We start from the raw sequence: 20,534 nt of genomic DNA, 5'->3' as shown, positions 1-20,534 counted from the left end.
AACATATCTGATCACCGGGAAGATACATGTGCATCGTCAGGCGAGTCCCGATGATGATCTATTCGTTGACTTTTCTTCGAAGGGGGGCTATCTGGTCCCAAAACGTGGAGACTGGAGCGACTGGTCACTTATGAATATACAATACTTAAGAAACTCGTCATGCGCGCATTGATTGCGTGGACGAGGTTCGTGTCCACATGTGCGGGTACCAAAGCACGCCGATAAGCGGTATGTGTTTGGAGTTCTGTGGTGAGCAGTTCAGCCCGACGGTTGGACCTGTTGATATAAAGCTTGTATGCGAGCATATGTTGCTCCCTAAGGTTGTGTCATTTGTGTCATTGCCTAGAAACTCTCGAACCGACTCTGGTTTATCATACAGGCAACATGGGAATCTCTTCGTCTCTTAAGAGAACGAAGGCCGGAGCAGTGGTCGTGTCAGTCTTCGACTGGTACCGTACGTCAGTGTGTTCTTGTATAGCCCGACATGCGACTGACACGCAACAGCCTCCCACTACCCCCTCGAGGAGCGCAAATTGCTCAGGAAACTTGATCTCGCCATTCTTGTGTTTGGCTGTCTGAGCTGTACGTTGGCAGCCTGACCAACTCTGCTTCGCCTCTGAACTTACAACTGACACTGTCGCAGTCTTCTGTCGTATACGTGCCACCAACCTGTCCGGATCCGATGTTTCCTGACCTGTCAAAGTTTCTCGGCCAGCAAAATGTGACAAATGCCTTTGCTTCGGGTATGAGAGAGGATCTCCAGGCTTTTGGCAATGAACGCAACTACTATGAGGTGGCCTGTAGGTGATGTGATAGCCACTGCAGAACAAAAGAGCATCAGGTTGACAAGGGCGCAGACAACACAGCCTACGTCCTTGGACAGATTCCCATGATGACACTCCAGACAAAGGCGAAGATGTCAGTTGCATTATTTCCAGGACATGTCGCTTGCACTGACCGTGTTGCAGTGCCCCTTATCTGATCCCTACTGTCCAAATTGCCTGGGCCGTCGTGGCTTTTTGCCAGTCTACAGTGACCAAGAACTGGCACTTGTACCTTCTTCGGGTCATCACGGGTCTTCTTGAAGCTGGTTTATTTGGAGGCACACATCTTATCCGTAAGTCGCGTCCGCGTCTGCCAAAGACCGAGCATGCTGATTCCTGCAGTGGGCTCATGGTTCAAAAACGAGGAACTCTTCAAGCGTGCTGGCGTCTGGTTCATGGGCAACTCTGTAGGGTCCATGTTCTCGGGATATCTGCAAGCCGCCATCTATCGCAGTCTCAACGGCGTGGGTGGCCGCGCTGGATGGCGGTGGCTCTTCCTTGTGCAGGGCTGCATCACCCTGCCCATCACAATCTTGGGGTTCGGCTTCTGGCCAGGGCTGCCCACGTCGCCTAAACGATGGTATCTCAAGGAGGAGGATCACGCACTGGCCTTTCGGAGGATTCCGACGGTCGAAAAGGAAGGCATTACCTGGAAGACATTCAAGTATAGCTTGAAACGGCCCATGTGGTGGATCTGCGTACCTTGCTACGTGTAAGTGTACATGAGAAGCTGGGTTACTGGTCGGGACACTGACAAAGTCCAACAGGATGCTTGTACAGGCCCATTATTGGACTGGCTACATGGCCCTGTGGCTACGCGCCACCGAGAAGTACTCATTCGAGCTGATCAACATCCTGCCGACTTTCATCGACCTCCTTCGCGCCTTGTCATCGTGGCTTGGGACCACGCTCGCGGGCTGTCTGAGTCTCCGGGGCCTCTGGACGTCTCAATTATTATTGGTCCTTTTCGCCATTATCACGCTCGCCGTCTGGAATGTTCCTGACGGCATGAAGTTTCTCGCCTTCTATCTCGGTGGTTTCTCGGGCATGTCGTCTCTCATTTTGTACTCGTGGGTGAGCTCCACCCTCAAGGAGAACTACGGTGAACGAGGTCTTATCATTTCTTCCATGATGACTTTTGGGTTCTGCACGCAGATCTGGGTGCCTCTATTTACATTTCCGCAGAAGCAAGCGCCAAGATTTCCAAACGGGTATCCAGCTGCTGTGGTGTTTGAGTTCAGCATGTGGTCTATCCTCATGTTTGGCACGTACTACATGGAAAGGTGGAGGGCGCAGCGCTCCGATGTGGAGAGGCTGATTCCATCCCATGAGCAGGCTGAGGGGAGGATTGGAGGCAGTGATAGCGAAGGACAGGTCGCAGAGGGCAAGTCGGTCTTCAAGACGACTGTTGTCCGGGCCATTTGAATTCAGTTCAACCCTCGAGACCCTTGAGGCCGGGTCTGAGCACACACAATATGTATACCCGAAGATAAAACTTTGCTAGATGACAGTAACACATTTTTTCTTGTTATTACATCTAATCCCCCGCAGCATCTTTGAGTTTGGATCGTGCATTTGGTGGTCAGGCGCTCATGCCCCTCGTAAGTTTAACAAACGAGAACAGGAGAGTCTGGGTACTGGACTCACGAACAGATTGTTATTTACATACAGCAAGTAGGTTCTCAACAGATTGCCCAAAGTTCCAGAAAGATGATTTCATTGGCATGAGCCCAACAGTCAAGGGCCAGGTGACTAGCAGCTTCACCCCTCTTCGGTATAAGAGTGCCTCCTGGCATCCAGTCTCACTTGTGACCTCGCATATAATCAAGTGTATAGAATAAAGTATTCTTCTAGCGTCACATGCTTCACTTTCAACGCAAGTCAGATGTCGTTCATGACACACACTTGAAGAGCCCATTCGTTCATGCTGCTGCACGTTTTGTTTCTGGCGGGTCTCTAGGGCGAGTCTCGCGGGCAAGATGGTAAGAAACGTCTGCTTGCAAGTGCTGTTTTATATCAGAGTCCGCGCAAGTATCCTGGACCGCATCTAATCACCGACATGAGCAGAACATGTGGTGGTGGGCTGTCTCACATTGCGGGACTCGCGGGAGGCTGCCTTGGTGCGCATGCCAGCGAGAACGTCAGCTCGCGGAGACGAGCCAGACCTCAAAAGCCAGGCAGTAGTCCTCGGCCTTGGTGGAGGGTATCAGTTCAAACATATTTATGCAAACCAGCTTCCAACTTCCAGTCAAAAAGATGCCTGTTGCCGTGTACGACAGCTGCTTGCACCACACGCCCTGCGCGCCTACGGCTTTCCCTCGTGAAAAGGACAGCCATATAGGCGTACCTCTCTTCCAGAACATGGATTTCAGCCAACTGCCGCTCCCGCTGTTGCAGCCCCTCAGTGGCTTGACTCAAGATGCTGTCCAGTCCTATCCGGTTGAAAGCTACCGTCACGAACCCGTGGCCTTCCCACAGTCTGGCGCAGGCGATGGTCTACCCGGCTATGCTTCGCAGGAATCAACTCCAGTGACCCCCATGAAGACCACGCCGCATCCCCGGAACAAGGCACACAACATGATTGAAAAGCGCTATCGAACCAACCTGAACGAGAAGATTGCCGAGCTCCGCGACGCAGTGCCCGATCTTCGCGCCGCCCATAACAGCCCTGAGCGTGGCAGTCACAACGGCAGTGTCTCCCCGCAAAGGCTCAATAAAGCCACCATCTTGACCAAGGCTGCGGAGTACATTGCGTACCTTGAAGGAGTGCAGGCCCGGCTGGCACGGGACAACATGTATATGAGGAGGTTACTCAACGTCCAGGGGGCAGATGATGATGGATGGAGCCAGTGTGACGAATGGTCATGAAAGGGACATACGGGGAGGAACTGCGAGCCTGAGATTTCTTCCGGGACGCGAGGCTAAGGCTTGGAGTCAACTGCGCATTGCTTTTGTTGTGCTGGGAGGCTGTCGGTCGTTATATCCATTGGAAGCGTGTCCTTGAGGTAGAATATCTTGTTATTAGTTGTTATCCCTCATTCCCAGGGAAGAACCTCGCATTCGAGTCCCTCGAGTACAAGAGTGAACACAACGCTCCTCGGGGTCGGCGGAAGTTGTAGGCCATTATCGTTGCAGCAGATGTCACTGATGTACATACTGTCAACATGAAGGTATTCAAAGATCAAACCACGGTGCAGCCGGCAACACGCAAAAGAGAAGGGCAAATCAGCAAGTCGTTGGAGAATGCCGCCGGCAACCGCTCGGGGCCATCGTGACACGCAGCGAATGGCCGAGGCTATGCGATCATCCACTTGTACGCGGAGTCATGGACAAGTCCTACAACCTATTCAGGCCTTGAAGAGCGGTATTGACTACCGCTCTGTCCTAGTCTAAGTAGGCAATTTTGCGGGGACAAAGTCCGGGGCCCCATTCTTAGTGAGACGCTTTCTCAACTTCTCCAGCGGCACGACAAGGGTTCTTGCTTCCGTCATCTCCATCATCGCGGGGTTTGTGCAAGCCTAAAACCCTATCGAGAGGTGCACTTGCATCCGCTCACGTCACATGCGCAATGGCTCATCTAAGTAGGCGCTGCGAATGGTTGCGCGCCTCGGTGGTACATTCGGAGACCAAGCACGTTTCCAACAGGGCACCTGGATTTTCGCGACTTGATATTGGTCTAACGGGACTGGCGGAGAGTAGAAAGTCTCCGCTACTAGTAGAGAAACCCCCTGATTCAGAAAACCTACCTGGAGAGGCGGGATTAAATTCCTAGTGAGAGGCTCATCCCGAGTCCCAACTTCCCAACTAGGCGCAGGCCAAGAGTCTTGTCGGTACTGCACTATGCCAATAGACTGGCTGACCAGGCCGAGAAGACACCGAAAAGTCAGGGGTCTTTCTTGTCGAGGACATCTTGAGAGTCGATGTATAAAGAGGCTTCCAAGTCCGGGTTTACTCTACTCTGATAGAGACAAAGCTCCAAGGAACTCATCCATTGCTCAACATGAAGTCCACTATTGCCGCTGCGATTCTTGGATCTGCCTTGCAGGTACTCGGGCATGGATACATGTCCATCCCCGCCAGCCGAACTCGGCTTGGTGCCGAGGTGAGTGATACACCATAGATATGTCTTTGTCCATCGCCAGCTTACACGTGCACTCCCACATAGGCCAACCTAGACTCGTGCCCCGAGTGCACTATCCTCGAGCCTGTGTCTGCCTGGCCGGATCTCGACGTGGCACCGGTTGGTCGAAGCGGCCCCTGTGGCTTCAATGCCCGCGTCAACATCGACTATAACAAGCCGGGTGCCAACTGGGGCGGAGCACCGGTCACTACGTATTCGCCCGGTCAAGTCGTCGACGTGGAGTGGTGCGTTGACAACAATGGGGACCACGGTGGCATGTTTAGCTGGCGCATCTGCCAAGATCAGGACCTTGTCGACAAACTGCTGGACCCTAACTACACGCCGACGCAGGCCGAGAAACAAGCTGCGGAAGACTGCTTCGAGGAGGGTCTTCTCAAGTGCACCGACGTATCTGGCCAGAGCTGCGGATACAACCCGGACTGCTCCCCTGGTCAGCCATGTTGGCGCAACGATTGGTTCACCTGCAATGCCTTCCAGGCCGACAACAGACGCGGATGCCAGGGTGTGGACGGTGCGCCCCTCAACTCTTGCTATACATCCATCGCGGGTGGCTACACCGTCACAAAAAAGGTCAAGATACCAGAGTACGTGTCCAACCACACTCTCCTCTCCCTGCGGTGGAACTCCTTCCAGACCGGCCAGATCTACCTCACCTGCGCCGACATTGCCATCGTCGACGAAGACGGCGGCAGCACCCCGACCGACCCTACCGACCCTAGCCCTACCGACCCTACCACACCACCATGCCCCGCGGGAAGCAAGGTCAGTGTCGCCTTTAACCACCAGGTCCAGACCGCGTTTGGAGAGACGATCAAGGTCGTTGGCTCGGACGCTGCCTTGGGCGGCTGGGACACGAGCAAGGCTCTCGCTCTGTCGGCCTCGCAGTACACAAATGCGAAGCCACTATGGACTCTGACGACTGGTTTCACACCCGGAACGCAGTTTTCGTACAAGTTCATCAAGGTCTCCGCGTCAGGGGCGGTCACCTGGGAAAGTGACCCGAATCGATCGTACACCGTTCCTTCGGACTGCTCAAAGGTGTACACGATTGAGTCTTCGTGGAAGTAACGGGGTCTTTCCTGTCTGGCGGTTCGATGTCACGGGCTCACACTGTCGAGAGTAAGAGAGGCTCATTTCGCGCCGAAATAGTTATGAATTCTCATGGGTATCTCTTACAAACTGCTCAAGCCAATTATTCACGTGCAAAACGCCCTTTTCCAGCTCCTCCCGATCAAGGCTTCTCGTACGCCACGCTCGACTGAACCTGTGCATGCTGATCCTGCTGGATGTGGGGGGCATGCGAGCTGCCTGACTGACTGTACATTGTACGTGACGGCTCTGCCGGGACCTCGCTCGGCGCTTGCACGGGTGCACCTGGCGCTTCCTGCGGCTGCTGCCACTGCCCAGCTGGGGAGGTGTAGTATCCGTAGTGCTGAGCGTAGTCCTGCTGTCCAGGGACCGCATAGCTCTGTCCCATCTGCGTGGGCATGTACGCGTTTCCGTCGGCAGGCGTGCCGTAGTACGTTTGCGGCTGCTGCTGGGTTGTTGGTGGCATACTGGCCATGTTGGGTGCGGTGTGGTGCATCCAAGGCTGCATCGTCGTCCAAAGTCCATCACTTTTTCGGAGTCCCACGACGAATAACAGGATGAGGAGAATGAGCTGGGGAATCCCGCTGATAACGAGCCAAGTTGTGACGCCGACAGTGGGCTCGTTCAGTTCCGTGAAGCCTCGGGTCACATACACCAAGTTGGTGACCATCGCCCAGAGCCTACGGGGCACGACGAAGAGGATGGTTGCCACTAGATATAGGGTGACGCTCTGGAAAGCACACAAGTTAGCATGCGCTGCGTAGGTGTACATCCCACTTGTCCATCCATGACTCACATTCGCAGCGGGCATGTTCGACAGGTACTTCCTTCTCACCAGCGAGGCCTGCACGATGAGACCGGCCGAGACAAAGAAGGCGAGGACAGACAGTGCCGCGCTCAGCTTGTTCGACCGCTCGACAGCCTCGTAGGCCGAGCTGTAGTATACCGAGTCGAGGTACTGCGCATAGGCCCAGCCATTGTACGCGCCCGAGACGATGGCGAGGATGGCGAGGATGGCCCCGCTGACAACACCGTAGAGGCGCCAGATCTTATGCGATGGCGTGCGCTCCAGTCGGAGAGCGTACGTGAAGCCGCAGCCGAGCTCGGTGCACGTCAGAATCACGCAGACCTCGCCGAGCCAGGCTATAACGCTTCCCGTGACGATCAGCGCGTTCGTGACGTGGGGCTGGTTGGACGCGACGCCATAGTACATCAGGCCGTTGATGAGATCGGCCACGATGGAGAAGACATAGCCACTAAGCGGCGGATCAGTATGGCGCGTGGCTAGCAGCGCGAGGCAGGCCGGGGGGGAACATACGTGAAAATGAACGAATAGGCCAGCTTGAGCCATGTGAAGCCCCTTCGTGCTGGATCGCCGCCTCTTCGGGCCTTGAGGCAGGTGAGGATGCCCGTCACCGCGATGGGAATGGCGATGACCGCGGAGAGGCCCACGCTCACAAAGGTGATGTAGGATGAGCTCATGGTGAATCGCCCAAGAGGTCACATGCGACGTCAGGAACGGCGCAGGTAACGTGGAAGAAGAGGTAGGACGATTGATTAGGGGAGAGGGAGGAAAGGAAAGGACAAGAATGCAGCCGCTTCTCGTTCTCGGGCAATTTCGAATTTCGATTCACGGGCTCGACACATGCTGGCTCGCAGACTGCAGCCAGGCGCTTCATTATACTTAATTCCGATTCAGGTGGGCGGAACGAATGCGCCTGGCCCCCAAGGAATCACCCCAATAAGCGAGAGCCAGAGTCGCGCCAAGAGTCTATGCTTGAGTGGGTGGAAGACCCCTGCTTGTGGCCAATCGAGAAGATGCGGTTATGCGGTTGCTGCATCATGAGATTGCCAAGGGCCGAGCCACGTCCAGCCGCACACAGGGGGCAGTGTTGGCTGGCGTCCATGGTGTTTCTAAACTCTGTCATAGAGGTTTTCCATAAAGCTTAGTCGAGTCTCTCACCAGCGAACCACGCAGTTCTTGGTTGTTCTAAGCTCACATGTTCTCCTTGCCTGGTCTGGCTTCATCGACTGTCAAGCTCTAGAACCAGGACCAGTGTGGACAGAGGCCCTTCTAAATGCCCAGTCCTTTGGCTCCCCTCGTCCATCGATACAAAGACAGCACCTGTCGCCGCGCCAGCCGGTGCTCCTCGCGACTCTCGTGTGTGCTCCCTCTCACATTGTACAAGGTCGACCTCAGCACTCTCCGAAAGTTACGCTACAACATCATCGTCAGCCCCAACGTCCACTCTTCCCAAGTCACGCAGAGACAGACTCACCTGAAATTCGGTACTCAAGGTCACCACGCAGACCTCGTGCGCTCTAATAATCGTCTCACAGGCATGCTCCACGCTCTGGTTCTGTCCCAGCTGCGGCATGCGATCCGCAAACAGCAGCAGTATAAAGCTCCCGTGCAGTAAATAGATCCCAAAGAGATACGGCATAAAGTTCAACTCCGGGTCCAGCTTGAGGATATCAGCCACAGCATCCGACGCCTCGATCGCATGGGATGCGCACTCTACGAAGCGCGGCGAGGTGATCCAGTCATCCTCATTGTCCAGCATGCTGATCGCATCCCATTTCCCGTAGAAGAGGACGTGCAGAACATGCAGAAGAAAAGTGCAGTACGCAATGACGAGTTTGACATCAAGCTGGTCACTGTTGCGCGTCTGCTCGTACTGCGTCTGTCGCGGTGGTGGTGGTAGTGGAGGTGGTACCTCAGCAAGGGGCGTCATGTCCTGCGGGCCGGCGAGGATGTTGCTGATGCGCATTGGTGTCTGCGAGACCCCGTTGATGCCCGCCCTGCGCGCGAGGCGGTCGAGACTGGCCTCGCAGCCGGCGATGAGTTCGGCAATGGCCCCTTCGGCGTACTTCTTGTCCAGACTGCCGAGGCGCGGGTGGAACTGCCCGTGGTGCACTTCGATAATGTCCCCGAGGATCACCATGAGCGGGAGAAAGTACTCAAAGAAGCCGGTCCCGGTGATGGTCACTGGCGGACCGATTGTGCGCGGTGGCAGGGCGTTCATGTCTTCAAAGTCTTCCCAGACGCGGTCAGGAAGAGGAGCTGTCCGTGTACATCAGTCCACAGCCACTTGGGAAGATGTAAGGTAGACCTACCAAAAACATCGCAGATGGCATCGGGAATGTGGATCCCCCTGTTGTACGAAAGGGCGAGATGTCTGTCTATGGCATACAACAGCCAGAACACGCGACGCCGCTCCTCCTGCTGCTCGACATCAGCGACAGAGAAGGCGGCCGTGTGCGCGTAGTCGCCCGGAGCGTCTTGTCGATCCAGGCGTAATGCCAGGGCCAGTCGTTTCGCCTTGCTCCACCACTTGAGACAGTCGGACTTGAAGTCACCAGCCGAGACGCCGATGCACAGGAGGATAAAGGTGAGGACGTCGTCAATGGTGCCGGCTGGCTCGCCCGTTGTCTCGGGGAAGATGTCGGCCTGTTCACGGTCATACTCAATTTGGAGGCCGCCTGCAGAATGTTGTCAGTGATCGAGCCTAGTCTGATGGACTCTGTTTCAAGTACCGTGTATACGTCTCCAGCGATCTGGATCACGCCTCGAGATGAGATAGGTCGCCAGCTCGTAGAGCGCGTTGGTGAGTCTCGAGCGTGCACCAGGCACAAGGAGCACGGAAATATCAGCAGTCTGCGCACAACACCACAGAATCGTGGCGAGCAGGGCAGCCGATGTCGGTCGAGGATTCGGTCCCAGAAGAGACTTTTTGCGGAAGATGCGTGTGAGTATAAACGGTGAGGAGAAGCGGAACAGGGATGCGCCTGGGTCGAGCAGGTACACGTCGAACAGATCGCAGGCGACTGAGACGGGGAAGTTGTTGCCCATGTAGGGCAGCAGCGGCTCGAGGCATCGATACCGAAGCTCGCCGACTTGGCCACCACCACCGTGGGATGACGGACGTTCAAAGTCTCGGCGCGGTGGAAGCCCAAAGCTGAGTGATGGGGTGGCCATGAAGAAAGGGGTGGCCGCGGATGGGGAGCCATGGAATGAGCCATTGGAACTGCCGTGGAGACGGCAGTTTTCCATCCTTTGCGGAAATCCACCGGACAGATCTGATCGATGTCGGCTCCCGCTATTGGAGTGGTTGTCCACCGGGAAGGCCTGGGGATCTTCGACTCGGGGGGAGGCATATGTGAGCCTCGCAGATGGCGCTGCCTGCGCGAGTGGTGCGGGTGTGTGCTGGGCTACGGGAGCAGCAGAGGCAGGATTCACCAGCTCATTCTCAGTATGACTTTCATTTCTGTGATCATGGTCCTCGTCAGCTGAGCCATCCGAGGGTGTCGAGTTGGAGGCGTCCTTCTTGGCTTTCAGCGGTACTCGACCGCGCTTCTTCGCTTGACGATTGTAGTTGCAGTTGTATCCATATTCTATACGCACATACCATCAGTAATTGAAGGCACTTCATTCAATGGTATGCCACAGATCACAAGCCTAGGCAGGACATTGGTTGGTTCACACACACCCTGGCATCGACCGCTGCAATCAGAGCATCAGCACATGTACAGAACCGGCTGGCGAGGCGTCCTGCATCTCTCAACCATACCAAGGATGATCGCCGTCACAGCGTGTGCGCGACGTGTTGCACTTGTCGCACGCTCTACGCGTCCTCTTGCGCGCTCTGCGGTGCGCGGCCGTCGTGGTGTCCGCGGTTTGGGGGACCTGTGGGGTCACAGGGGGAGAAGCAGCCATTGTCTCTGGCGGGTGAAACAAACGACGGTTCTCTTTGTCTTTAACAATTCTCTACAATAACGGTGAAGGTGATGGTGAAGCTGGGGAAGAGGAGGCCTCATTTACCCGACCCAACCGTCGGCTAAATAATGTTCAGTCTGTGGAGACTGTCAAGCCACGTGAGCCCCGAATGTCCTATGTATCTGAGCGCTTCCCCACGGGGAAAGCCTTGAATAAGCTCGTGGACACAGCGAGGCTGATGCGGGGACGCTATGGAGCAGGGCGTACGTACTTTAAGCTCAATGATGGACGACGTTCAGTCATTTCAGTGTCATCGATCGTATCTTCATTGGATGCTCAATAGGATAGCCATGGAGTGACAGAATCTCGAGCAGCCTCCCACACGCATTTGAGTTGTGCCATATTGTCCTACTCTCTTGATCTTCACCAATGTCGTCCATGATCGAATGTAATCACTCTACAGTGTCTCACAAGTACAACGACAATTCACCTCTCCCCCTATCGACATGATCTAGCCTATCCCAACATCAAGTCATGAGCGCAATGTGCTTCAGCTCGCTGCGTACGGTTAGCCATCTCATCTGGACACCATAGAAGAAGGAAGACTTACTCTTGTACTTGCGCCCCGACCTTTGTGGGCGGGTACTCCATCTCCTCGCCCTCATCTCTGCCGAGGTTGAACTGATCCGCCCTCACCTCCCTGGCCTTCTGCTGCAGCTCGGGGATAGGCGCCAGGTCGTGATCCGAGTTGAGATGCCAGAACAGCGTGCTCGAGATGCGCACAAGCGGCCTGTCGGGGAGCTCACGCTTCCTCCTCTCCATGACCTGCAGCGTCGCGTCGTTCACCACCACCTCGTGGTAGCCCGCCTTGATCAGACCACCGGTGATGTACTCAATCTGCTTGCCCGCCTGCACGAGGAGGTGGTTGCCCGGCGGGATCTTGACGGGGATGCGCGCGCCCGTGTTGCGCGCCCAGATGTTCAGGCCCGGGTAGCGCGAGCGACCGTGGATGGTGAGGAAGTTGAGGTCCGTGTGGAAGCCGGCCAGGATGGTGTCCTTGGCGCCGTACTTGGTGAGGTCGGACGAGGTGGGCGCGAGCAAGTGGGGGCTGTCTGAATTAGCAGGGCCATGGATTGGAAAGGCAGCGCAATGAGACTCACCCGTAGGCACCGGCCGACGAGAATGCGTCTTGCTCGAGGCCCAGACCCAACGCTGTCATTTCCGCGAGCTTGGACACGCTGTTCCGCTTCCGTCAGCCATAGTCACTCCCTTTTCTCAACATCAGAACCTACGCGTCCTTCATGGCGCTGCCCCATTGATCCATCGTCGGTGCCCAGCGATCCTTAATGTGCGCAGCCTCAGGCGTGACATTGGGCGCGTTTAACCCCGGGAACTTGGACTCGTACGGTGGCGCATCGCCCATCCGCCAGAAGAAGCGACACTTGGGATCAGGCGAGTGGCCCGAGATATCCAGTGGTCGCTGGTCAGGCGCGAGTCGTTTGATGACGTCCAGACACGGCTCGTCGACGGCGCACTTTGGCTTCTCCGTGTTGTCGAGGGTGACGCCAATCTGGTAGCTGAGCTCGGGCCTCTCGTCCTTGCGCAGGGCCTCCTCGGGCTGGGCAAAGTAGTCCTCCAGAAGATCGAGAAAGGTGTCATTGTGCGAGGCGTGCACGCGTGAGTCGTGGAGGATGCAGGCGCCGTAGGTGATGAGGGCCTCGGCCGCACGCTTGCACTCGGCGCGCACGGCGTCGGACGTCGCGGGCTGCGACAGGAAGAGGTCCAAGTCGATGATGGGGAGGTTCATGTCGTCGGACGCCATTTTGTCGGAGGGCATGAGTTTGATGAGTGGAAGAAGGAAAGGCTAGAAGGTTGAGAGAAGAAAAAAAGAACTTGGAAGAAAACCGTGTCGTGCAAAGTGCAGACCTTCCATTCTCGGCTCGTGACTGCGGGGCCGCAAAAGGACCCTGATTTTGGCGTCGGAGCCGGCCGACAATTCTTAGCAGTCAGTGAAATCGAGTGATTGTGAAGCACATTGCTATAATCAAGGTGCTTCGGGAGTCGCTAGGCCACATTTTGTTGGTCATGAGTTACCAAATCGTGCATACCTTCATGTTCATGTTGACAATGCACATCCTCCTCCTCTGATGTTACTGAGATGCCTGATAATGTAAAGATCAACGTAGTTTTCAGAATTATCAAAGAAGGAAAATACAAGTCAAGTAAATCTGGTGTATTGTTGCTTGAAGTACTGGAGCTGAACTATCACCTCCCTTCGACATGTTTACCCTGAACCATCATCCTATCATACATCTGGCCATAACTTTACTCGTCGACACCCGCGGGCGTGTTGCACAGGATGCCCTGGTCAAGGATGGGCAGAACGCAGCAGCGGGCCCTCTGGCCGATGGCAGAGCACACGGCAGAGAACTCGTCAGCCGAGCCAACAGTCTCGGGAGCTGCCTCCATGTTAGTCAACCACCACGAGAAAGGGGTTCTATCAGTAAGACGTACGCTGGCCGCAGTCGAGGTCGGCAACACCAAGGACGTCCGTCGCGCAGCACTGGGCACTGCCGTACACGCCAGAGCAGGCCACGTAGGTCTGGCGCTCTTCAACGGGGGCGCCTGGTGCCGCAAGGGCAGTGGCGGCGAAGAAGAGGACGGTGAAGAACTGCATGGTGGCTGTGAGGCGGTTGAGTTGTTGAGAAGATTTGTGAAGAAGCTGTGTATTTGATGAAGGACTTGATGTTGATACCGAAAGCACTCGTCTAAGTGGAAGTCGTTGGCCTCTTTATACCCTTTGGACTTCCCATATTGCACTCGGAAACGCCACGCTTGGATCACAACGTTGCCATGCCCAGTTGGAGCCAGCCATTCCAAACATTGTTGCCTCATGACATGAAGTCATCACGACTGCCAGGGTCCAGCCAAGTGTATCCATTGCCCCTGCGTCGGCCTGCCGCCTCATGCATAACACACCCAGCAGACTAATACCAGACTGCCGCGAAATTCAATCTATTCAGCTCAGGCCAGCTGAAAAGCTGCCGTTCATTACCCTTTCGAGCCCTGAATTTTCTAAGAAAAGTGACAACGGCAAACCGTGGCGCACCCGTCAACTGCAGTGCGGAGACCCGGTTCAATTGCCGTGATATACATGGGGCCACAGACATGGACCGGGGGGGATATAACGCCTCTCCCCCCGGACTATATCCTCGAAACCGGCTTGTCGCCCGGCAGCCACCAATCAACGTCGCCAATTGACCTCATGGCTGAAGTCAAGCCAGGGTCCCTTTGGAGGACGTGGTCGATCGATGGGAGCAGTGGAGCTTAGCTCGTGGCAATATCGTCACGGCCCAGGGGGGAAACCTGCCGGTGGACAAGCCACTAAAGTCTGTAAGATGAAAATGTCCGGCCGATGCTCCAGTGTTGCAAGTTCCAGAGGACGACAACACAGATCTGCTGGCTCGTTGACGTAGGGCCGACTTGAAGACACTCCAATCGCATCATGCTGCCAGTCCATCGCGGCTCACGTCTGCGTACCCCTGGCCAGATGGAACCAGATCAGTAGCAAATACCGAATCAAGTTCACATTGATATCAGCAATATTTGCCGCCGCCCGCCCGCCCTGGGACGTCACTCTCCTTCATCACACCTCCTACACCGTGCCTGCTTGGCATCAATGCCTTCTCGTCGTCCTCGTCATCGTTCAGCACCCTCCTCCTCCACGCGCCATTGACGTTCTCATGCCTCGTCATACCGACCTCGTCCATCACGACGATGCCGCTCCTGCGTGGCCCGCGCGTCCTGCCCCCCGTGATCTTGACGCTAATGTCGGCGTGATGTCGTGGCGGGCGTAGATGCCGGATGCCAGCGCCAGTACTGATATTCAGCTTGACGCCATGCGTGGACGGCCTGTCGAAACCGGGGAAGAAGTAGACATAGGCCGGCAGCGAGGCGCAGAGGAGGCCAAGTGCGAGTTCGGCTGTTGAGAGGACGCTGAAGATGAACAGCATGGCACCATCCGTGGACCGGATCGGTTGGCTCATGGTGTTCGAATCGGATGATGCCAATGGCGCAGGTGCTGTTGACTTGTCAGTTTGTGCTCGACGTAGTCATCTGCTTGCTCATCCACTCACATGCCTCCGAAGCCAAAGGCGACCATGACTAGCCTATTCTTCCGATCGGAGAGATTCTGCCGAAGCACAATGGGCAGTGCCAGACCCAGCATTGCCAGGGTTCCCACAATGTTTGCACCCGTCATCGCCAGATGGAAGGTTTTCTGGGCTATACACCCATCCGCCCTCCGGGTCCTCGCCCCAGAGCTTGCACAGCGGCTTGCACAGCGGCTTGCACAGCGGCTTGCACTGGATATTCGTGACGATGAGCACGGCTATGAACCACAGCAAGGTGAACAGCCCGGCAGGTAAAAGCACCGGCGAAAGTTCCGTGACGACACGATCAGATTGTACGTGGCAAGAATGCTGAGCTTGACCATGAACATGGTCCCCAAATACCGGTTCGCCTCCACGATGGAAAGCTTCGCACGTCAGTAGCTACTTATGCGTCAGGAATCTGCTCTCAAACGTACCAGTCCGAGCATCCGAGTGTTTCCAGCCCGAGGTTCAGTCGAGAACGTGGCCTTGACCCCAAAGACCACGGCGAACGATAGGAAGGAGGCCATTGCGACGATGAACAACCAGTCGTCCACCTCGAGCCTCTTTCCCAGCGCCCGCCGCGAGTATAGTCTCAGGGCGGCACATACCACGGCCACAGTGGCACAGCTCACGCTGCAGGCGATGATGTCGGCTGCATCCACATTGCCCGCCGTAACCATATGAAGGGTGAAGATAAAGAGCAGTGCAGCCAGCGCACGCCGTAGGCAGGGTGAGGCTCTCTCCTGAACCAGAGTGGGAGTGTCGAAAGAGCGAGAGGCCATTAGAACAGTGCCGATATTAATTAAATGTGTTCTCACAGGACATGTATACCAGAACCCAGATGGCAGATGAGAACCCGAGGCGGGTTGTACACTACCTCTATAGTCATGAGCATCCCAGAGGCATCCCAAGGTACATGTAGCTGTACCTGCATAACTACGCTGCTTCGGTGGGGGGAGTGGCACCTATCGCTGCTCAAAACTTCAGCTCTCATCCTCCAGCCGCGGACGATGGCCGTCGACACTCTTCCTCCAGAGCTGTTGATGCGCATCTTGGAGTTGCTCGAGTCAACGGCAGATCTCTACTCCGTCATCAGCGCCTCGCCGGCTGCCTTGCGTATTTTCGAGACCGCCTCGGAGCGTGTCCTGCTCACTGTCACGCGACGGCGCATCCACCCCCAGTCACTGCGACACGCCGTCGCCACGATCAGTGTTCCCAGTGTCAACTTCAAACCTCCGTGGAACGTCCTCGATCGCTACTTCAGCAGCGGCTCAGAACCCTCTGAAGACGCCCTGTTAGCTCCCGGCAAGGCCAGAGCGTTGGCCACGCTCCACGCCCATGTCTGCCGTCACATTCGACGATATGCGGATCAGACGTGCGCCCAGCTGTCAGGTCCTGCAACCGACGGCGGTCAACAACTTTCCAGCACCGAGCTTACAAGGCTCGAGCGCGGCTTCTACCGGTACGAGCTGTACTGCCGAGTATTCCCAGCAGAGCCCGGGAACGCCCTCCAATCGCGGTCCTCCGCTCGCGAGCAATTCGAACGCTTCATCAAACGCTTAGAGCCCTGGGAGATGGAGGAGATCGTCTGTATACATCAGTACTTTGTCTACCATCTAGGCACGATCGTTGATGACCTTGAAAGCCAGCTGGTGACCCGCTTTCTCGCCAACGCATGTCGAGAGCCCCCGGTTGGCGACGCTCAGCAGGTATTATACTATGATGAGCTCGACATGAGAGAGATGACGCTCTTCTCCACGGAAGCGCGGAAGGACTCCCCCCACAATCTGGGATACATTGCCGCATCCGGTCTTGCCTTCATGAACAGTGTTTTCCATGCTACCACCAGCACCGAGAGACTCGACCTGATACGGAGCCACGGGCCCGGCACGCGGGAATTACTGGCCGATGCCCTCTACCGTGGAGCAGAAGAAATCCCACATCCACCCATCTCCCGAGACTTCAGCGGTGACGACCCCTCGCTGCCGAACCTGGGCTACCTACAATACGCCCCGGACGTGACTACCATCTACATGCAGATCCGCGAGGACGACATTCGCTGGCTGCCGATGAGGCTGCTAGGCTACGTCTTCTGGGACTCGGACCGGCTCGAGAACCCCCTTGCCCGGTCCGTCATGGAGCAAGGCCAGGGCATGTCGATGAGGGAGCTTCGCCAACGCTTCGACCGTAGTAAGCAACCGAGCGCCGAGGCGAGGCTCGACGGCTTTCGAGTGAGACGGGACGTCATGGACGATCTGGTTCGGGACTATGCTTCCACTCTTGTACTCTTCCCCCCCATTGACGAGGTGGAGGAGGTAGAACACCCGGGTGCGGGCATGTAAACGCATGTATATACTCCTGCTACTATGTTTACAACAGAAATGGCATCAGAACCCCTCCACCCTACTCGTTGCGCGCCCCCTTTTCGTTGCTCGCCGTCACCGTCTCCGGCTGCGCCGTCTTCTCGTCCGCCAGGCCATACTCACCCCCGGCAGGGCGAATCTCACCCGACGGAACGTGCTCGTCGCTCATCTGTCGCTCGTCCATCTTGCCCAGCGGGGGCTCCGTGTTCTCGAGATCGCTGTCGTGCTCCCTCCAAAAGTCCTTCTTGCCCGACACGAGACGTGTCAGCCAGCCGGGGAAGAAGCCGCCGGGGATGCGCCACGACCAGGGCTCCTTCTCCTCGTAGTTGGGTGGCTTGATGCGGCCACCGGTGGCGAGCTTGATGAGCCAGACAATGGTGTTGAGGATGATGTAGCTCATGACACCGGCAATCAGGCCGTCGGCAATGGAGTAGGTGAAGGGCATGATGGAAATGGCCAGGAAGGCGGGGACCGCGTCGCCCAGGTACTTCCAGTTGATGTCGACGACGGCGGTGGCCATCATGGAGCCGACGAGGATGAGCACCGAGCCAGTCGCGTACGGCGGGATCGAGGCAAAGATGGGTGCGAAGAAGACGGAGATGAAGAAGAGGAGGCCGGCCGAGACAGACACCAGACCAGTCTTGCCGCCCTCGGAGATACCCGCGCCCGACTCGACGAAGGCGGTGACGGGGGGGACACCGAGGATGGACCCGATAGAGATGCTGATGGCATCAACCATGTAGGCGACGGAGGAGCCCTCAAAGTCCTGGGTGCGCGGGTCGATGAGGCCGGCGAAGCGGGTCACACCGTACAGGGTACCCGTGCAGTCGAGGATGTCGACGTAGAGGAAGGTGATGAGCGCCAGGCCAAACTGACCCCCGTACTCGCCAATGTTCCACTCCTGGACGTTGAGAATGTTCTCAATCGGGTGGAACGTGACGACCTTTTTGAAAAAGTCAAACGAGTCGTTGCCCTGCGCCGTGTAGGGAAAGTACGTGACGGGCGTGCCGCGCGGCCACGAGATGATGCTGACCAGCAGGATACCCACGAGAATCGCACCCTTGACGCGGTACATCATGAGGAGCACCGTGAAGATGCCACCGCAGAAGATGCCAATCCACATGCCCGGGTAGCGCATCTTGTCCCAGGAGGGGCAGGTGCCGTCCTCGAGCATGTTCTCGGGCGAGCAGCCAGCGAGCTCCACGGGTGTGGACTGGGCGCCGACGATGAGACCCAGACCCTCACCGTAGGTCAGACCGATGATGGTGAGGAACAGCCCGATGCCGACACCGGTGGCGATCTTGATGGAGGCTGGGATGGCGCGCGCGAGCCACTGGCGCATACCAAAGATGGCGAGCGCAAAGAAGATCCAGCCCTCGATGAAGATGGCCGTGAGCGCAACCCGGTAGGGCACGGGCCCGGTGCCGTGGCGCCCGACGACGGTGTAGGTGAAGTAGGCGTTGAGGCCCATACCAGGCGCGACGCCGACGGGCATGTTGGCGAAGAGGCCCATGCAGAAGGTGGCGAGCGCCGAGATGGCGGCCGTCGCTGTCACAGCATCGCGCCGGATGGCCTGCTTGCACAGCAGGAAGGCCTCGTCGGCATCGCACATGGGGTCACTGGCGGTGCCGTTGCAGACACAGGTGCCACCCGAGTCCGCGACGATGGAGGCGTTGACGGCGATGATGTACGCCATGGCAAAAAAGGTGGCCACGCCGGCGCGCAGCTCGGTCAGAAAGTAGGAGCCCTTGCGCTCGCGACGCTGCGCGGGCTGTCAGCGACACATGTCGAGCCTCAGATGTCTCTCATGGTAGACTTACATGACCTGAGCCATCGAGCTGGAACCAGTACCCAACACGGCTCTTGGCCACCGCGCTATTGACGCTTGCCGACCACTCTCGCATGCGTGCCGCCATTGTGACTGTCGATGATCGGGGGGTGAGCGTCAGCGAGGACGAGAATGTCTTGTCCCTCAGGCGCAGCGAGAGGATGAGTTTTTAAGGATGGCGAATTTCAAGTTTGGTAGAGGCGAGGCGAGGCGGCGAGTGAAAGAATTGGTCGTTTTGTGGGCCGGCGGTTCACTCGGGGTCCCAGCGAGGCGGGAGGCGCGACGGGCGCAGCGATTGATGGTTCTTTCCACTTCGGGTGCCCCCTTCCGGGTGTTGCTGATAAGGGCCGGACAGTGAAATGAAGACGCGAATCGGCCAGTGAGTACCTAGTTCAGTAAGGTAGGCAAGAGCAATCACTATTCTGCAGCAGGCGCACCAGCAGGATGGATGGACTCGTGAGGGTGCGCGCGGTCTGGTTTATGTACATTTCATGTCGCCGCGGTGCGCTGCCAACCGCTCCTCAAGAGAGCGTCTATCAGCCATCTCGCAGCAACCACCCTGTAATGCCCGTCGCGTTTCCCGTTATCGCGTGCCGTATCGCCATCCTTAGGTGGTGCCCCAGAATTCCCATCGAACTAGGGGTCCATTCCCACCCACTACTGCGTCGAACCCGTCTCGAAAAAGTTTACCGTCCCACTTTGCTATCGATACCATCCCACGCGCCTTATCAGGACAACATCGGCTGTCTCCATTGTCCGTCGACCAGCAAGCAACGAAAAGTGAAGTTCGCTTGGGAGAGTCTCCGACGATGCTCTGCTCCTGGGAAGCATCCTCACCGGCAGAGACCGAACGTGCGAGCGCACAAGCGAGAGGACCAGGCGCGGATTGATGAGAACCAGATTACTGGTGGTGGGGGATGATAACCAGAAGGTCCACATCCCTGATTGCGCACCGCGGTTGGGGTTGTGGCCAATCACGTGGAAGGCGATAATCGCTGCCAGTCGTCCCGGCGGGGCCTCTTTTACCTCATCAGCTTTCTCATCACTGCCGTGCTCACCATCATCAGCTGCCTCGCCCAGAGCTCTTCAAGAGAGACAACCGCGGTATCAAGCTGGGCAACCACCACATCTTGATACGGCAAGGCTAGTGGTTTAGCTGCATGTCCTCCAGATCGTCCGGCGTACCCCGGATTTGGGGGGGTTGTGAGATAGGATCTCCCCGTCGGTGCTGGCCGATGCTTGGCCAGCTTGGGCGTTGCCAGTGTAAGCTGGCGGCGGCCTTTGAGCCACGAGGCTGGACGTGGGGCGTAAAGCCACCTGACAGGCTGACTCAGCAGCGGCGGGGTGACAAATGCGGTCACGTGCAGTGGCATGTGACAGAAGTTGCTGTAAGTCGGTATTGGAACTCTCAGAAACCA

General features: G+C 56.8%; 10 protein-coding genes across 10 annotated transcripts; 4 read left to right on the top strand and 6 right to left on the bottom strand.

Annotated features, from left to right (window-relative positions):
- The first annotated feature begins 324 nt into the window (after nt 1–324).
- F5Z01DRAFT_655936 (pantothenate transporter liz1) lies at nt 325–2,379 on the top strand. Its single transcript, XM_046263544.1, has 7 exons — nt 325–454; nt 505–582; nt 644–800; nt 858–918; nt 969–1,117; nt 1,167–1,536; nt 1,592–2,379. Exons 3-7 carry the CDS (start codon nt 683–685, stop codon nt 2,247–2,249), a joined length of 1,356 nt encoding a protein of 451 aa, XP_046118011.1. The 5' UTR covers nt 325–454; nt 505–582; nt 644–682; the 3' UTR covers nt 2,250–2,379.
- Nucleotides 2,380–2,808: 429 nt separating this feature from the next.
- Nucleotides 2,809–4,067, top strand: F5Z01DRAFT_655931 (helix-loop-helix DNA-binding domain-containing protein). The gene has a single exon (XM_046263543.1). It carries the CDS (start codon nt 3,048–3,050, stop codon nt 3,690–3,692), a length of 645 nt encoding a protein of 214 aa, XP_046118010.1. The 5' UTR covers nt 2,809–3,047; the 3' UTR covers nt 3,693–4,067.
- A 643-nt stretch (nt 4,068–4,710) lies between these two features.
- Nucleotides 4,711–6,115, top strand: F5Z01DRAFT_116688 (starch binding domain-containing protein). The gene is made up of 2 exons (XM_046257448.1): nt 4,711–4,926; nt 4,990–6,115. The coding sequence occupies exons 1-2, from the start codon at nt 4,825–4,827 to the stop codon at nt 6,031–6,033; spliced, it is 1,146 nt and encodes a 381-aa protein (XP_046118009.1). The 5' UTR covers nt 4,711–4,824; the 3' UTR covers nt 6,034–6,115.
- On the bottom strand, nt 6,116–7,536 carry F5Z01DRAFT_687587 (uncharacterized protein; the record flags this gene model as incomplete). Its single annotated transcript, XM_046266018.1, has 2 exons — nt 6,116–7,310; nt 7,373–7,536. 2 exons carry the CDS (start codon nt 7,534–7,536, stop codon nt 6,197–6,199), a joined length of 1,278 nt encoding a protein of 425 aa, XP_046118008.1. The 3' UTR covers nt 6,116–6,196.
- A 592-nt stretch (nt 7,537–8,128) lies between these two features.
- F5Z01DRAFT_743419 (transcriptional activator xlnR) lies at nt 8,129–10,771 on the bottom strand (the record flags this gene model as incomplete). The annotated part of the gene is made up of 5 exons (XM_046266897.1): nt 8,129–8,272; nt 8,334–9,118; nt 9,172–9,537; nt 9,592–10,449; nt 10,621–10,771. The coding sequence occupies 5 exons, from the start codon at nt 10,769–10,771 to the stop codon at nt 8,129–8,131; spliced, it is 2,304 nt and encodes a 767-aa protein (XP_046118007.1).
- Nucleotides 10,772–11,298: 527 nt separating this feature from the next.
- On the bottom strand, nt 11,299–12,578 carry F5Z01DRAFT_681607 (uncharacterized protein; the record flags this gene model as incomplete). Its single annotated transcript, XM_046265706.1, has 4 exons — nt 11,299–11,329; nt 11,382–11,879; nt 11,932–12,009; nt 12,064–12,578. The coding sequence occupies 4 exons, from the start codon at nt 12,576–12,578 to the stop codon at nt 11,299–11,301; spliced, it is 1,122 nt and encodes a 373-aa protein (XP_046118006.1).
- Nucleotides 12,579–13,096: 518 nt separating this feature from the next.
- Nucleotides 13,097–13,448, bottom strand: F5Z01DRAFT_674396 (fungal hydrophobin; the record flags this gene model as incomplete). Its single annotated transcript, XM_046265036.1, has 2 exons — nt 13,097–13,230; nt 13,286–13,448. The coding sequence occupies 2 exons, from the start codon at nt 13,446–13,448 to the stop codon at nt 13,097–13,099; spliced, it is 297 nt and encodes a 98-aa protein (XP_046118005.1).
- A 568-nt stretch (nt 13,449–14,016) lies between these two features.
- On the bottom strand, nt 14,017–15,276 carry F5Z01DRAFT_116362 (uncharacterized protein). The gene is made up of 2 exons (XM_046257445.1): nt 14,908–15,276; nt 14,017–14,852 (listed from the first exon to the last, which is right to left on the bottom strand). Exon 2 carries the CDS (start codon nt 14,815–14,817, stop codon nt 14,368–14,370), a length of 450 nt encoding a protein of 149 aa, XP_046118004.1. The 5' UTR covers nt 14,818–14,852; nt 14,908–15,276; the 3' UTR covers nt 14,017–14,367.
- Nucleotides 15,277–15,935: 659 nt separating this feature from the next.
- F5Z01DRAFT_636741 (uncharacterized protein) lies at nt 15,936–17,267 on the top strand (the record flags this gene model as incomplete). Its single annotated transcript, XM_046262231.1, has 1 exon — nt 15,936–17,267. The coding sequence occupies one exon, from the start codon at nt 15,936–15,938 to the stop codon at nt 17,265–17,267; it is 1,332 nt and encodes a 443-aa protein (XP_046118003.1).
- Nucleotides 17,268–17,297: 30 nt separating this feature from the next.
- On the bottom strand, nt 17,298–19,382 carry F5Z01DRAFT_116360 (permease family-domain-containing protein). Its single transcript, XM_046257444.1, has 2 exons — nt 19,109–19,382; nt 17,298–19,050 (listed from the first exon to the last, which is right to left on the bottom strand). Exons 1-2 carry the CDS (start codon nt 19,202–19,204, stop codon nt 17,329–17,331), a joined length of 1,818 nt encoding a protein of 605 aa, XP_046118002.1. The 5' UTR covers nt 19,205–19,382; the 3' UTR covers nt 17,298–17,328.
- Nucleotides 19,383–20,534: the final 1,152 nt, after the last annotated feature.

The sequence above is a fragment of the Emericellopsis atlantica genome (genome assembly GCF_019669845.1).
Source record: "Emericellopsis atlantica unplaced genomic scaffold F5Z01scaffold_14, whole genome shotgun sequence".
Taxonomy (NCBI): Eukaryota; Fungi; Ascomycota; class Sordariomycetes; order Hypocreales; family Bionectriaceae; genus Emericellopsis; species Emericellopsis atlantica.
The sequence above is the reverse complement of the archived record's forward strand: the minus strand, read 5'-3'. Positions and strand labels throughout refer to the sequence as shown.

What these genes read in the sequence shown, in the direction of transcription:
- F5Z01DRAFT_116360 (XM_046257444.1), bottom strand. Translation starts at nt 19,204, where the DNA reads ATGGCGGCACGCATGCGAGAGTGGTCGGCAAGCGTCAATAGCGCGGTG. An exon ending in AGCTCGATGGCTCAGGTCAT is followed by an intron (nt 19,051 to 19,108) that starts GTAAGTCTACCA and finishes CAGCCCGCGCAG; the next exon opens with CGTCGCGAGCGCAAGGGCTC.
- F5Z01DRAFT_655931 (XM_046263543.1), top strand. Translation starts at nt 3,048, where the DNA reads ATGCAAACCAGCTTCCAACTTCCAGTCAAAAAGATGCCTGTTGCCGTG.
- F5Z01DRAFT_116362 (XM_046257445.1), bottom strand. Translation starts at nt 14,817, where the DNA reads ATGAGCCAACCGATCCGGTCCACGGATGGTGCCATGCTGTTCATCTTC.
- F5Z01DRAFT_655936 (XM_046263544.1), top strand. Translation starts at nt 683, where the DNA reads ATGTTTCCTGACCTGTCAAAGTTTCTCGGCCAGCAAAATGTGACAAAT. An exon ending in CTCCAGACAAAGGCGAAGAT is followed by an intron (nt 919 to 968) that starts GTCAGTTGCATT and finishes ACCGTGTTGCAG; the next exon opens with TGCCCCTTATCTGATCCCTA. An exon ending in ATCTGCGTACCTTGCTACGT is followed by an intron (nt 1,537 to 1,591) that starts GTAAGTGTACAT and finishes AAAGTCCAACAG; the next exon opens with GATGCTTGTACAGGCCCATT.
- F5Z01DRAFT_116688 (XM_046257448.1), top strand. Translation starts at nt 4,825, where the DNA reads ATGAAGTCCACTATTGCCGCTGCGATTCTTGGATCTGCCTTGCAGGTA. An exon ending in GAACTCGGCTTGGTGCCGAG is followed by an intron (nt 4,927 to 4,989) that starts GTGAGTGATACA and finishes ACTCCCACATAG; the next exon opens with GCCAACCTAGACTCGTGCCC.